The sequence below is a fragment of the Trichoderma gamsii genome, assembly GCF_001481775.2.
Source record: "Trichoderma gamsii strain T6085 chromosome Unknown Scaffold_22.2, whole genome shotgun sequence".
NCBI classification, from domain to species: Eukaryota; Fungi; Ascomycota; class Sordariomycetes; order Hypocreales; family Hypocreaceae; genus Trichoderma; species Trichoderma gamsii.
This window is the reverse complement of record NW_020171359.1, coordinates 579,237-593,545: the sequence shown is the minus strand read 5'-3', so window position 1 is coordinate 593,545 and position 14,309 is coordinate 579,237. Positions and strand designations below refer to the sequence as shown.

The 14,309-nt window shown below is 49.2% G+C and overlaps 5 protein-coding genes across 5 annotated transcripts; 4 read left to right on the top strand and 1 right to left on the bottom strand.

The window, feature by feature from the left end:
- Positions 1-400: 400 nt before the first annotated feature.
- On the top strand, positions 401-3,207 carry TGAM01_v206626 (hypothetical protein; the record flags this gene model as incomplete). Its single annotated transcript, XM_024549912.1, has 6 exons — positions 401-618; positions 672-1,874; positions 1,934-2,371; positions 2,433-2,653; positions 2,709-2,918; positions 2,975-3,207. The coding sequence occupies 6 exons, from the start codon at positions 401-403 to the stop codon at positions 3,205-3,207; spliced, it is 2,523 nt and encodes an 840-aa protein (XP_024405386.1).
- Positions 3,208-3,518: 311 nt separating this feature from the next.
- TGAM01_v206625 (NAD-dependent aldehyde dehydrogenase) lies at positions 3,519-5,154 on the top strand (the record flags this gene model as incomplete). Its single annotated transcript, XM_024549911.1, has 4 exons — positions 3,519-3,705; positions 3,764-4,452; positions 4,508-5,036; positions 5,093-5,154. 4 exons carry the CDS (start codon positions 3,519-3,521, stop codon positions 5,152-5,154), a joined length of 1,467 nt encoding a protein of 488 aa, XP_024405385.1.
- A 1,961-nt stretch (positions 5,155-7,115) lies between these two features.
- Positions 7,116-8,055, top strand: TGAM01_v206624 (hypothetical protein; the record flags this gene model as incomplete). Its single annotated transcript, XM_018801620.1, has 3 exons — positions 7,116-7,405; positions 7,459-7,793; positions 7,853-8,055. The coding sequence occupies 3 exons, from the start codon at positions 7,116-7,118 to the stop codon at positions 8,053-8,055; spliced, it is 828 nt and encodes a 275-aa protein (XP_018664935.1).
- Positions 8,056-8,187: 132 nt separating this feature from the next.
- Positions 8,188-9,609, bottom strand: TGAM01_v206623 (beta-lactamase family protein; the record flags this gene model as incomplete). The annotated part of the gene is made up of 4 exons (XM_018801621.1): positions 8,188-8,618; positions 8,672-8,951; positions 9,006-9,157; positions 9,213-9,609. 4 exons carry the CDS (start codon positions 9,607-9,609, stop codon positions 8,188-8,190), a joined length of 1,260 nt encoding a protein of 419 aa, XP_018664936.1.
- A 337-nt stretch (positions 9,610-9,946) lies between these two features.
- Positions 9,947-11,443, top strand: TGAM01_v206622 (hypothetical protein; the record flags this gene model as incomplete). Its single annotated transcript, XM_024549910.1, has 2 exons — positions 9,947-10,255; positions 10,511-11,443. 2 exons carry the CDS (start codon positions 9,947-9,949, stop codon positions 11,441-11,443), a joined length of 1,242 nt encoding a protein of 413 aa, XP_024405384.1.
- Positions 11,444-14,309: the final 2,866 nt, after the last annotated feature.

The following is a 14,309-nucleotide window of genomic DNA, read 5'->3' as shown; positions in this document are numbered from 1 at the left end:
TCGCCATTGGTAAATGCTTCATTGGAGACCGTGATAGGGCATTTTGCGGACTCGGTTTTAGTTCAATATATGTAGCAAATGTAAGCGAGTACAGCATGCCCATTATAAATCAGAGATTCCTGGCATTTAGCGCAGCAGTGTCTGCCCCATGGGGTATTTTCAGCCACATTTGCTTAGTCTGGGCGAATGTGCGGAGAAAGCGGAGTGTAGCCTGGCGCCGTCTGCCTCAGAGTGCTCTCTCCTTCTACCATCCTTATACCACATACCATTTAAGCATATCATTTAAGCAGGGTGCCAGAGACCACGTAGAATCAGATCCTGTGCTTTAATTATTACATGGGAAACTTCTTCGCCAAGATTTGAGTTTGTTTCCGTGCTGTCTAGCAGATACCGTGGGACCATGCCAATGGTGTCACAAATGTCGCCGAGGTCTACGGCCGGGTCTCCTCAGCCCGAAGGCGCCCGTAAGCGGCGCCGCACTCCGCTTGCCTGTGACGAGTGCCGCGATAGGAAGCGCAAGTGTGATGGTGTGAAGCCTGTATGCGGCGCATGTCGTCGCCGAAGCATCACGATTTGCGTCTGGAACGAGGAGAGAGTCAGCAAGGGGTGGACCAATAGGTAGCGTCTTAACTCTATAACCTGTCTCTGAACCACTGCTGACAATCTCTCAGTTATGTCGAGGGCCTCAGGGCTCGGATACGGGAGCTCGAGTTGGCACAGAATCACCCACCAGGACAACCTGTTGATAGCCTTCTGTTACCGGGGCTGTCACCTCCCGAGCCCACCAATGCCAGTCCAGAGATGCCTCAGCCAATGGGTCAATTCACGAGCCCGCCAGCCGACCAGAGATTACAGAGCCCGCCAAATTACTATATTGACGTGCAGGCCGACCATAGGCCTAGCGTAGATAATGGCATTCCTGATCCGTTCAACGACTTGTCGCAATCACTGCGCAATAAGCCGGACTCTCCAGCCTACCAGGACGCAGATACCGATCTTGACTCTGACTCGAACAGCGACGACACTGGTGTCAACGCAATGGGTGTCATAGCGCCCTTCAACAGCATTAGTGGTAGGCGAAACCGGAGACCTTCTGAGTATTTTGGCCCCTCCAGCACTGCGAGCCTGGTAGACAGAGCAAGGAGTACCATGGGCCAACAGTGCCTCATACACCGGTCTATAATGAATAATGTCGCCTGCTCTCAATGTCAACGTGAGCCGGTCTCTGTTCTGAGCCCATCTTGTACTTCATCAGGATGCTCCCACTCGCTCAAGACGGACAGCGCGGTTTTTGGCATGACAATTCCGCCACGCGACGAGGCTGACGACCTTGTGGAAAATTACTGGCGCTGGACACACTCACTCTATCCACTTATTCATCGGCCGTCGTTCGAAGAACGTTACCGTATGATCTGGTGTCCTCAGACTGAATCACGCCGTCTTCGCACAGAGGCCCACGCCTCCAAACCGGCAGGTCTTTATACCTCCATAGGTGATCGTCTATTTTACTGCATGCTTAATAGCGTGTTTGCTCTAGGTGCTCTCTTCAGCCCCAGGATGGACCACAAGGACCGAGAGCAGTTGAGCCGCAGCCTCTATGAGCGCGCTAAAAAGCTCATGGATTTAGATATGCTCGCCGCAGGTAGTTTGGCTCTCGTACAGACGTTGCTGCTCATGGGCCAGTATCTGCAGAGCACTGAGATGTCGAGCACGTGTTGGAACATCGTTGGGCTTGCGGTGCGTGTTGCCCAGAACATCGGGCTACACCATGACCCCAAGAATTGTAATCAAAGCTGCTGCCCAGCCCAGTCTCTTGACCAAACGGTGATGGAGATGCGAAGACGAGCCTGGACGGGTTGTGTACTATTGGATCGGTAAGTACCTGTTGGCTATCTTTTTTTTTACACTCGGTTAGTGTCTGACCATCTGCCAGGGTCCTCTGTTTGACGTACGGGCGGCCCTTGATAGTCCATGCGGCCATGCCGCATAGCCAGCTCGTCCTTCCACTAGCAGTAGATGATGAGTACCTGACACAACTTCCGGGGGCGCCAGGAGCTCAGCCAGACGGAACACCGAGCCTGACGGAGTGCTATTGTGAGACGGTCCAGCTGCAGGATATCCTCGGCGAGGTCCTAGCCACAATGTACTACCCGGATCCCAATCCAAATCCGAGCTCCTCAACCAGCAATGGAGCAAAAGATATTGATTTCCACAAGCTTTTCGCCATCGACAGTCTTCTCAAAGCATGGCATAAAAACCTCCCACCGCATCTTCAAGCCTGTCGGTACAGAAACAGCGGAGAGCCCCCGGCGCTCAGCCCATCAGACAATGAGGTGGTGTTTCGTAGACAGGCAACCGTTCTAGAAGTAAGGTATGTCAATGAATCCCTGTAAAAGAGGAAAAGTCAAATCAGTACTCACAAACGTCAAAAGATACCTGCATGTTCGCTTAATGATGCTCCGGCCAGTTTTGTCATGCATTTGTGACCCAGCGTTCCAATCAACTGAAATGGTCACGGATTCCATACAAGATGAGACATTTCTCAAGGCAGCCAACCTATGCGTGGCTGGAGCACAGGAATTACTACAGTTCATTGAAGAGAATATGAATTTCAAGACAGATCTCCTTGCTCCCCCGTGGTACACGGTCTTCTGTAAGTCACCTCTAAGGCTCTGTGAGGCGACAATAGTGCTTAAATGCCTCTACAGATATTCAAAGTTGTGCTATTGTTTTTCTTATTAGTCTATTATGCTCTCCGAAACATATTCGTTGTATGGACGAGGCCTCGCTTCTCAAAGGACTGAGCCGCTGTTTCACAGCTCTCAGAAGGTACCAGAGCCGAAGCCGTGCGGCGGGACGCTGCCGCAAATTTCTTATCACGGTTCAGCAAGAAGTTTTCTGCTACCGGAATCATAACGGTTTGTCTCCGTCTATCTATAATTATTCAAGTTGTCAGGCTAACGAATGGATGCAGGAATGATGAACGACTTAGCAGTTCTGGAAGCTCCGGAGACCGCAGCCATGTTAGGTGGTGAAAGTAGACGTGTGCGGCCAGACCTTTCCACCTGGAACAAAGATCCGCTCTCTCCGTCAAACATTTTGCAAGAAGATGTACGCTTTGACCAGCACCTGTGGATGTACAATACTTCCGATATTACCTGGCTTACACAAGGTTCATACTACGAGGAGCATCCACAGAGCAGTTAGGAAAAGACTCCATGAATCCTAGATTCAGTGCCAATGCGGTATTATTTTTGTTAGAGTCTTAATGTATATAATTTATCTACTTATTCCTACGCTGGGCCTACGACAAGAAAATCCACCCGCTTGTCGCGAGCCGGCGCGGCGCGGTAGCCGTACTCGATCATGGCCCACCCCGGCCGGATAGTGATCCGATCTATGGCAACGTTGTCCGCGAAACAGCGTTAAAAAGAGCCCGCCCTGCGCCCATGAATTGTGGAAGCCCATCGCGGATATAGAGCCAAACGCAGCGCAGAAACTCATCATTAGAGTTAATCATGTCACTGCTGGAGAGGCGAACAGTTCCTCTGTGGATCGGCAACGAGGCCGTCTTGTCAGACATTACTTTCCCAGTAATCAATAGTGCCACCGGAGAGTCTGTGACGGCGCACGGCGCTACACTGGAAATCGTTCAGAATGCAATCGACAGCAGTTACCATGCCTTAAACGCCTGGAAGCGGACAAGTCCGTGGAAGCGGCGTGAGCTGCTTACCAAAGCGGCTAATCTGTTACGAGAGCGTAGAGAAGAAGTGGCAGCTATCTTACGGGCAAGTACAACCACCACAGCAAATGCTCCATATTTCAACGCATGGTTCTAACTCTTTCTTTTGTGCGTGGTTATTACAGGTCGAGACGCCAATCGACGATTTTATGATCCAGCAGATCAATATTCAGACCAGTATCGACCTCTTGGAAGAACTAGCGGGCCAGATCATGCATACCACGGGTGCTGTTGTCCAACCCAGTAAACAGTCAGACGATATGTTGGCCATGGTCTTTCGAGAACCTCTGGGCGTTCAGGTCGGCATCGCACCCTGGAACGCGTCATTACTTCTTGGCATGCGGGCGGTGGCAACGCCCATCGCTTGCGGCAACACGGCGATTCTCAAGGCTTCGGAGAAAAGCCCAATGGTTCATCACTTTATCGGTAGGCTTTTCCACGACGCAGGCTTCCCGGCGGGTGTTCTCAATGTCATACAACACTCCCAGGAGGACGCTGTGTCGATTGTTAACGCACTCGTCTCTGATGAACGTGTACGCAAGATCAACTTCACAGGCAGCACGGCTGTGGGTAAGATTATCGCAGCCAACGCTGCAAGGCACTGCAAGCCGGTTTTGCTGGAACTCGGTGGAAAGGCCGCACAGCTCGTGCTCGCCGATGCTGACCTCGAGAAGGCAGCACAGGCAGCTGCTATTGGAGCTTTCACACACGTTCGTCGGTTTATACCCATTCTCCGCGCCAGACAAGACTAACATAGGTACACAGCATGGCCAGGTATGCATGTCGACGGAGCGGATTTTTGTGAGTGAAAGTGTCCTTGACTCGTTCTCGGATAGACTCGTCGCAAGTGCCATACAGGCGAGTAAGAACGTTTGTCCAGGAGCTTCAGTGGAACATACATCGAAGGTTACGGCGCTTCTAGAAGATGCCTGGGCCAAGGGAGCGACAATTCTGGGCGGTGGAGAGGGTGCACATCAAGACGGCTCTTTCTTAACTCCTCTAATCCTTGTCAATGTAAACCGAGAGATGAAGATCTGGCATACTGAAACCTTTGCCCCTATCGCCCTACTCATCCCCTTCAGCACTATCGACGAAGCCATAGCACTGGCCAATGACACGACGTACGGCTTAACGGCGAGCGTCTATACGGCCAACATACCACTGGCTATTGAGATTGGGCGGCGTCTTGAGAGCGGTTCAGTTCACATCAACTCCATGACAATCCATGACGAGGCGCATATTCCTCATGGAGGCGTCAAAGAGAGCGGTTGGGGGCGATTTGGGGTGCCTTGGGGTAAGATTATACTGATTGTTGCAGTCCGCATTTTGAGCCACGCTAACTGAAGCCAGGATTTGCTGAGTTTACACAGCTAAAAACTATCACCATCGCAGATTCGCATCTGGCAGGCTAAGAGGGATATTAAAAGCGGTAGCTAGTTTTGGGTATGGCGGGTTTAGGATTCTTGTGTTAAATAAATCCGCAGTGTTTTTCTCAGAAAATAGGACCGGACCTTTGCTGGTCAAGAACGTGGTGTATCGGATGCACATGTTTCAATACTATCTTATTCAGTATGCCAGCATGAGTGGAGCGACGGGAGTGTTTCCGGCGGCTTAACGAATAAATATTAACACCGCAACGCACCTTATTTCAGGGTGCTTTGTTTCCCATTCCAATGCTCTTCTAATTGCTTGAATCGTTTTATTATTTGCTGTCGAAATTATTTATTTATTTGTTTATTTATATATTTGGAGAAATGGAAGTTCCAAGAAAAATCCGCACGAAAGCCTACGTCGTACAGGGTAAAGGCAATCCATTTACTCTCTGTGACGTGGTGTTGGACGAGGTGCAGCCAAATGAGGTGCTAGTGGAGATCTGGTACACAGGTATATGCCATACCGTATGTATTCCTCTGGTATTAGTTGTCTTCTCAATAAGTTGACCTCGTGTAGGACGTCGTTGCCCAGCATGGGGGCATGCCACTGGGAGGCTATCCGGCTGTGCTCGGGCATGAGGGAGCGGGCGTTGTGAGGTGGACAGGTTCCGCAGTCCGGGACAAATCTTTGAAGCCAGGGGACGCTGTGCTGCTCTCATTTCACTCCTGCCGCCAATGTAGATTCTGTCTCAAGGGTCGATGTGGCACATGCCCACACATGACGGAGACCAACTTTATCCGCTCTGCCCGTCGAGGTGCTGGAGCAGAGTCGCCGATATCACTCCCTGACGGCACAAAGGTTCACGGCCAGTTTTTTGGGCAGTCATCTATGAGCAAGCTAGCAGTTGTCACAGAGGCTAGCGTAATCAAAGTTGATGCGAGACCAGAGGACCTCCGTACACTACCTCCCCTCGGCTGTGGCTATCTGACAGGTGCTGGAACTGTATTCAACGTGATTAAACCACGCCCTCAAGACTCTGTAGCCATCGTGGGGATGGGGGCCGTTGGCATTGCGGCGATGCTGGCTGCAAAGTCTCTCGGGGTACGACAGGTCATTGCTCTTGATGTTGTCGAAGCCAAGTTAGAGTTGGCATCCTCTCTGGGGGCAACACATATTATCAACTCAGCAGCAGAGCCAGATCTTCATGCCGCGCTGCATGCCATCATCCCGGGTGGCCCAGACAATGTTATAGATACAACCGGTGTGGCAGGCGTGCTCGAGGCCTCGGTGAAAGCCCTTGCTCATGGCGGAACGCTAGCTCTGGTCGGAATCCCCTCTCCAACAACAATATTGCGAATTAACGCTCTGGATTTACTGCTGTCGTGTAAAAGAGTAATTGGTGTCATTGAAGGAGCCGCCGATCCGCATATTGTATTGAATCCCTTTCTTTAGTGTTACCTTTGAAGAATTGCTAACACTCTGATCTACAGTTGATTCCTAAACTTTTGGCGCTTTATCGCGAGGGAAAGTTCCCCGTCGACTGCTTAGCAAAGGTCTATCCCGCGGAACAATTGAGCAAGGCAATCGCAGACCTTCAGTCAGGACTAGTAAGTGCTGCAAATTACAAGAGTATTCTGACTAACAACAAATCTCAGATTATCAAGCCCATTTTGTCGTGGGAATACCTTGACTAAAGTTGGTGATATGATTCAAGTTAACTCGAGCCTTTGCACTCTACTTTTCAGAAAGTAAGTGAAAGGATGAAAAGAGGTCTACGAGTCGCTTAGCATGTATTGAATAGACGAGAAAATAGGAATCCCTGTAGACAGATGTCTCCATTACGAGCTAAAACCACACTGAAAGCCATGCGGATGTGTACCCGTAGGTTGACCCCACGTGCGGCATGACTTCCGACTACAAATATGGAAAGCCGCGATAATGTAATGCGCTTTGCTATGGGTTGACGTGAACAATATCTGCACGTATTACGACTTTCATCATGGCTTCGAGTATAGCTCGTGCTGGACTGTTGGCTGGCAAAGTGTCAATAATTACAGGAGCCTCGTCCGGCTTGGGGCAAGCCATGGCACTGGAGTTTGCCAAGCAGGGCGCCACTGTCGTTTGTGCCGATAAAACACCTGCCTTCAAAGGAAATCAGAACCAACTCACACATGAGACAATATGTGAACAAGGGGGTAGGGCAATATTTGTTTCGACAGACGTCGCAGACCAGAATGACATGCTGAAGCTCATGCGAGATTCGGGAAATCAGTTTGGACGGATTGACATGTAGGTTGCAATATATGGTCGAATTTCTATTTCTAGATGCTGATAGTACATAGAATGGTCAATAATGCTGGCATTGCTCCCGAGGCTTCTGAGCCGCGACCGATCTGGGAGACATCTCTACAGACGTTTGAACGAACCTGGGGGGTCAACATGCGCGGCGTCTTTCTCGGCTGCAAACTTGCTGGAGCCCAGATGATGCGTCAGCAGAGAATCTCTGGCGACGGTAGGGCTGGCACTATCATCAACATCGGATCTATACTTGGCGTGTTGGGAAAAGCAGGCACGCCTGCATATTCGGCCACCAAGGGGGCCGTAATCGCTTTTACACGAGCAGTAGCTATGGACTATGCTCCGCACGGCATCCACTGCAACTCGATCCTTCCGGGATGTATGTATGGTTGTTACAAAGACATATAGTATTAATGCTAACTCAGCTCATTTCCCTAGTCACACGAACCGCAATGATCTCGGCTATGACAGATAACGTTGAAATCGAGCGAGAGATGGCACAACGACATCCTCTCAAGCACCTTGGCAAGCCACAAGACATTGCAAGTGCTGCTGTATTTCTCGCGAGTAACATGTCGAATGGGATTACAGGCCTGAACTTGTCTGTGGATGGCGGATTACATAGTCAACTAAGCGTGTAGCCCTTCCATTAATATATTGGACTTAGATAACAATTGTAGCACTAGTAGTACCTGGTAAATATTTAGAATAAGATCGATTCGCATAACTCTATTAACTTCGAGCTCTTATACGTTTGAATGCCTACATACTATCTATGTATCTGCTGCTTGTCTCTCAATACCTTCGTATACTTTGGATTCTATCCCCATCCAAAGCTCGACAACCTTGAGGTCGGCAAACGGTAAAATCTGTGACGCGACAAGCCCAGCAATGCCCCGTTCTCGGTCACACCACCAAAATGCGTTGGATAAGCCCGACCATTGACCTGTCTTGTCGGAGCGACCGGTCGGGCCGGGGGTAATCATGAAGCCCAGTCCCCAGCCCTGCGGCGTTGGCAGCGGGCAAGGAGGATAGAAGGCCTCGGCCACATAGACCAGATCCGGCTTTACGGCAGGGAAATGGCGTCTGGCGAAGTTTGGCAGCCATGACAGCTGGTTGGTAAACATGGCTTCAATGGTGGAGGGCGCAAGTATCACCTTACCCGAATGAGATTTGCCGTCTCTGAGCAACATGGCGAGGATTTCTAAGACAAAGGTCAATATGATGATTAGGAACCATGATTTGCGTAGGACAGACTTCCAAACTCTCGGGTGCTCCCGAAAAGTCCTGCGCCGCCGCTATGGAAGCTGTCGGATGCATCTGCCCCCAACGGACGGCTGAGGAGAGGTGTGTGATGAGAGAGGTGGCCCTCTTTGTCGCGTTGCCACATGCCGATGAATCTCTCTTTCATATCCAACGAAGGGATCATAGTCAAGTCCTGGATGCCCAAGGGTTGGAATATGTGGCGATGCATGTAATCACCCAATCTCAGGCCCGTAACTCGCTCAACGGCCACGCCAGCCCAATCCATAGAGATCTAAGACGCGGTTTAGCATGACTATGTTAAACAAGAAATAGTAAATTTACTTACTCCATACTCGAATGCCTCCCCTGGTTGGTTGACAAGAGGTTGCAGAAAGTCGTCCATATGCCCAGAAAACTCGTTAAAATTGACTCCGTTATCGCGATACGTCTTAGAGTAGGTCTGGAGCTTGGCGTTCAGAAATGAGTATCCAAACCCGGCTTTTTCAATTGTCAGAATTGTATGGTCTTCTTCTCTTTGGTTCATATCAAATACCTGTATGAGTCAACAGCATCCGCAACGTGATGCGGGACCGTGCCGGCTCAAGAGAGCCATCCTCTTGTACTACTTTGAGGTCTACAAGCTCCGGGCACAGACCTTCCAACTGGTCTGCATCGTCGAGATGGAGAATAGAGCTCTCAACGAGCTGCATGCAGGCAATGCTAGTGACAAGCTTCGTACACGACGCCAACCAGTAAATATCGTCATGGCCCTCGCAACCCTGTTTCCCCCGCGACGCCGTCGTGGAGTGCGCGAAGAGTTCTGGTTGGAAACCGGTTCCAACAACGACAGTGCTTGCACAAGGTATACTTGCTGGTTTCCCGGTGCAAGCGGCATCGAGAAGGCTGCGAATGTCAGCCATAGCTCGTTTAGAAAGAGATGCATTTGCCATTCTGGCAATTTAGAGTATTTGCACACGTCGTGAACGTCTCGTACAGCTCATCTCATTATTCAGGAAACCCTTATAACTCTTTACAATACATTCCATAATGAACAATACCGCTGTAAAACGATATGGGAAAGGGACAATAGTTGGCGGGTAAAATCCCGAGCGCCGGGCTCCGGATGTGCCATCCCCGGATACAGACCCGGCGCCGGTTTATGACCCACTGAGACAATCCCGCAGTTTCAGCAAGCAGCCATTCGTAATCAGCCTGAAAGGAACGTCAGACAATTCACTGATAACCTTGGTGCACCTTGCGAACTGTTCGCTATCACGATACGGCATCATGGCTGAACAGGTTGATGTACTCATCTGTGGTTGCGGGTCTGCGGGGCTTTGCGCAGCGGTCTGGCTTGCAAGATGCGGCATCAGCTACAAGATCCTCGAGCGCCGAGCTGGCCCGCTCGAGAATGGCCAAGCAGATGGTGTACAGTGTCGGACCGTGGAGATATTCGAAAGCTTCGGCATAGCCGAGGACCTCCTTAAGGAGGCATACCATGTGCTCGAGGTTGCCTTCTGGGCAGCAGAGGGCGAGGGCATTAAACGTACTCACTACGCAGCGGACACGGAGCCAGGCTTGAGCCACCAGCCTCATGTCATCTTAAATCAGGCGAGAATAAATGGCATGTTGATTGAAGAGATACGCCGGGTGTCTGGAAGCGCAGCGATTGAGTACGGATGCGACGTTCAAAGCGTGGAGCTCGACGACGTTGTTGATGAAGGCAATTGTGTTACCACTAGAGCGGTTTCTAACGGGCAACAGAAGGTCTTCCAATCTAAATATGTGCTGGTCAGTTGACTGAACAATCACAAAATTTACCATTTTAATCCTCTGCTAACAATAGATCAGGCCTGCGATGGAGCACATAGCGCAGTTCGGAAATCCCTGGGTATTGCCTTGGTCGGAGACTCGTCAAATGCCATCTGGGGTGTCATGGACCTTCACGCCAGAACAAACTTCCCCGACATCCGGAAAAAGGCAATCATCCACTCACGCACCGGCAATCTCATGATCATTCCCCGCGAAGGTGACTCCATGGTCCGCTTCTACATCGAGCTTGGTGATGCGGTTGTCAAGGACATCACGCTAGCTGACTTACAAGGACGGGCGCGTCGAATTTTCCACCCTTACGCCGTAGAATTCAAGGAGACGGTCTGGTGGTCGGCATACTCGATTGGCCAGCGTCTCGCTGACAGCTTCGCCCAGGCCAGGCGCATCTTTTTAACAGGCGACGCTTGCCACACGCATTCGCCAAAGGCCGGACAAGGTATGAATGTGAGCCTGCAGGACGGCTACAATATTGGCTGGAAGCTGGCATCAGTTCTGCGGGGCCAGTCCTCTGCCAGTATTCTCGACACATATGTCTTAGAACGCCAGAAAACGGCCGCGCAGCTGATCGATTTTGACCGATTCTTTACCAAACTCTTCTCCTCCTCTTACCGACAACAGAATGGAATTTCTTCACAGGACTTCAAGGACCAATTTGTCAAGGCAGGCCGATACACAGCTGGCCAAGGCGTGAGATACGAAGAATCGGTCTTTGTATCTCCCGGCCCGACGGACGAGAGCCTAGCCCGGGGCGTCATCGTCGGCATGCGCTTCCCCAGCGCCCAGGTTGTCCGGTTCTGCGATGCTCGCCCGATGCAGTTGGTGGCAGCGCTGCCCGCCGATTCTCGGTGGCATGTCATTGTGTTTTCAGGAGACATATTGCAGCAGACAGTAGCCGCCAAGCTCTTCAAAGTCCGTCAGACCTCCGAGTACAATAAAGAGGTTCTCCGCTAATAAAATTTATACGAGAGTAGGCTGCAGTAGAATTGCAGGAAATCATCAATACCTTTACACCGAGTGGTCAGGAACCCAATTCTGTCATCCAAGGAGTGCTTGTGCTGGCGTCAAAGCGTACACAGGTTGAGCAGAACATGATTCCAGACGTGTTCACCCCGGTAACGGGAAAATGGAAGATCAAACGTTGGTATTTGGGCTGGCTCCAAGACTTCCCAGGCTAACGTGAACAGATCTTCACAAAGTCTTTGTAGACGACGAGAGTTACAATTCAGGGCACGGGAAAGCATACCAGGCATACGGCATTCATCCTGAGGGATGCTTGATCGTCGTTCGCCCAGACCAATGCAAGTGATGAAACTGTGTACAAGCCAATAAGCCTGAAATGCGCTAACTATGAGTAGATGTCGCAAAGATTTGCACTTTAGATGGCACAACGGATATCCTGAACTTTTTTGGCCAATTTTTAGTTCCTATTCATTCTACCTAGCTGCTACCATTTTCATCCTTTAGAGCGCAAGACGTCGTACATAAAGGCCATGACTACAAGTATTCTTTTTGCCTGCGTTATGCCTTCAAAGAAGCTATATCCCTCTTCTGTAGTATATACCAGCTCGTTATGTTCCGTACGAGTATAGGGCACGCTCAAATAAAATAATCAGCTGGGGTACGCCCCGATCTATTAGTAGCAAGGGCTGGATAAAGCTTTACCCAGCTCGCCGTCAGCAAGCGGGTCCAAGTAATTCGGTGGAACATTGTACAGCAGCTTGCGATGAAAGAAGGAAAAAGGAAAAAGGCAATAATAATAGGATGTAAAGGAGAAGCTGTTTCAGAGACTTCTTCGGAACGGGATTGACTAGACACAAAAAGTAGCTGTCATAATCTTTGCTTGATACATCATATAATGCTACCCTCATGCAACTGTTCGTTACTAGCGCCAACATGAATTGTTTCTATGCAAGAGAGAGGGATAACCAATCATCGCGACTTATGGCAAAACGATTGTGGACTATACGGTAACCCCCCTAGTAAGTTAATATTATAATTCTAAATGAACAGGATTACTGGCTATAGGCCCCTTTGCGTTGGCGCCTCCACAATCCTGATGGATCCCGTTAGCCTTTACATCACTTCACTTTACAAAATAGCTCTTAATAGCGGCCGAGTGAGAGATTTGTTGGTCCTGACAGATAATCCTACAGAGCTTAATGCCAGGGAACCTTGTCAAACCCACTGTACCCTAAACTCTACCTAGGTACTTTAATGGAAATTCTTCCTCAATAAGCCAACTGTGCTGCCTCGAGAGATACTTGGAATGCGGTTACTTGCCTACAGCCGGGAGAAATTTTACTACACCTTACTCAGTTCAAATCTGGCTTCGTGGGATGAGTTCCATACCAAACGAAGAAAATCTATTCTTAGATGTAGTTGTATATCACATCAGTGGTAACGCGAGTTGTATAAGCGCAATACATGTCTTTTCAAGCAAAGATTACCTGAAATTTAACATATCTTTGGGATGAATATATCCAGTGAGCAGGTCTGTCGGTTGTTCTTTCTTGAACACCTCTGAATGGCTTTTCCTTGTGATTTTCCTAAAGGCGGCATGGGCTGCAGGGGGTAGCCTTTCAAATTTGTCAAGTGCTTCGTTCTCACTGTAGGACAGTTAGAGGGCTACAAAAAGTGCATATGGGCATGGAAGACTGTATAATATTGCGCTAATCCAATAAAGGCGCAGCCATCCGTTGCAGTGCGCAAATCAGGCCAATCAGTTATTGCTAAGAGTCTAGCAGCGGCGGTAAAGATTCCGTTCTTGCCGATAGTGTACCATCCATGTCTTCAGGGAACTCGCACTTGCTTGATTCGAGTTGCAATCCAGCCGCCCTTTCTTAAGCAAACTATCGCCTCGTGCCTATAAACACGCTATACGCCCCCGGTCAAATGCGCCTGGACACATTTAATTACAGAGCCGCTCCACCATAGCCTCTGAATCACTTTGAGCTTCTTGATGCAGCTCTATCAATACTGTACACAGCAGCGAACTCAGTAGTTACAATGGCTACGCAGAAACACACATATTCAACTCTTCCCACAGAAGAGCCCTCCTCGCCTCCGCCGTACGAAGCACACACACAAACAGAAGAAGGAACGCGGTATATGGTGGCGACTCTTGTTCTTACTATAGTGCCTACTATAACTGGACTCATCTGGTGGTTTTCTTGATGCACATGCATACGGAGATGCTCAGGCAGACTACCGAAACGATGCTGTGCTGAGATTTAGGTAGAAGTTTCGGGCTGCAGAGACACGCGAGTGGGTTGAACATCAACCCAAAATACATTATCACAGTGTATCGAAAAGCTTTAAGGATTCTTTCTGTTACAGGAAACCTGAAAAACACTTACTATATAAGACCTTTTATTATACTCATTAGATGGAAGCTCAACTATAGCCTTTATACAACAGTTTGATCTAGCTATTTCTGAACTAGAATCATCGGCTACGTGACTAAAAATGCTCCTAAAGTTAAGCTGATCTCTCTGCTAATATAAATCGACTTGGATTTTGTACTTGGATACTATTTTATACCTTGGTATAAGACTAGTAGCATAGACCAGAATGTTACAGTACCATTTCCAGTTTGGAATGTTATTAATACAGGTACAAGTCGCGAACTATTCTGTCTCTACTACAGGATCTACTATAGAAAAACAATCTCGGCACAACAACAACTTGATAAGCCTTGGATTTTCTTCGATCCAAAATAGCCCTTGTTGGAGATAACATTTTACATCATAAACACAATGTTCCAACATGAATTAATGATTAGCTGACTTTTACACCCAATTTACCTTCTGCCTTCTAG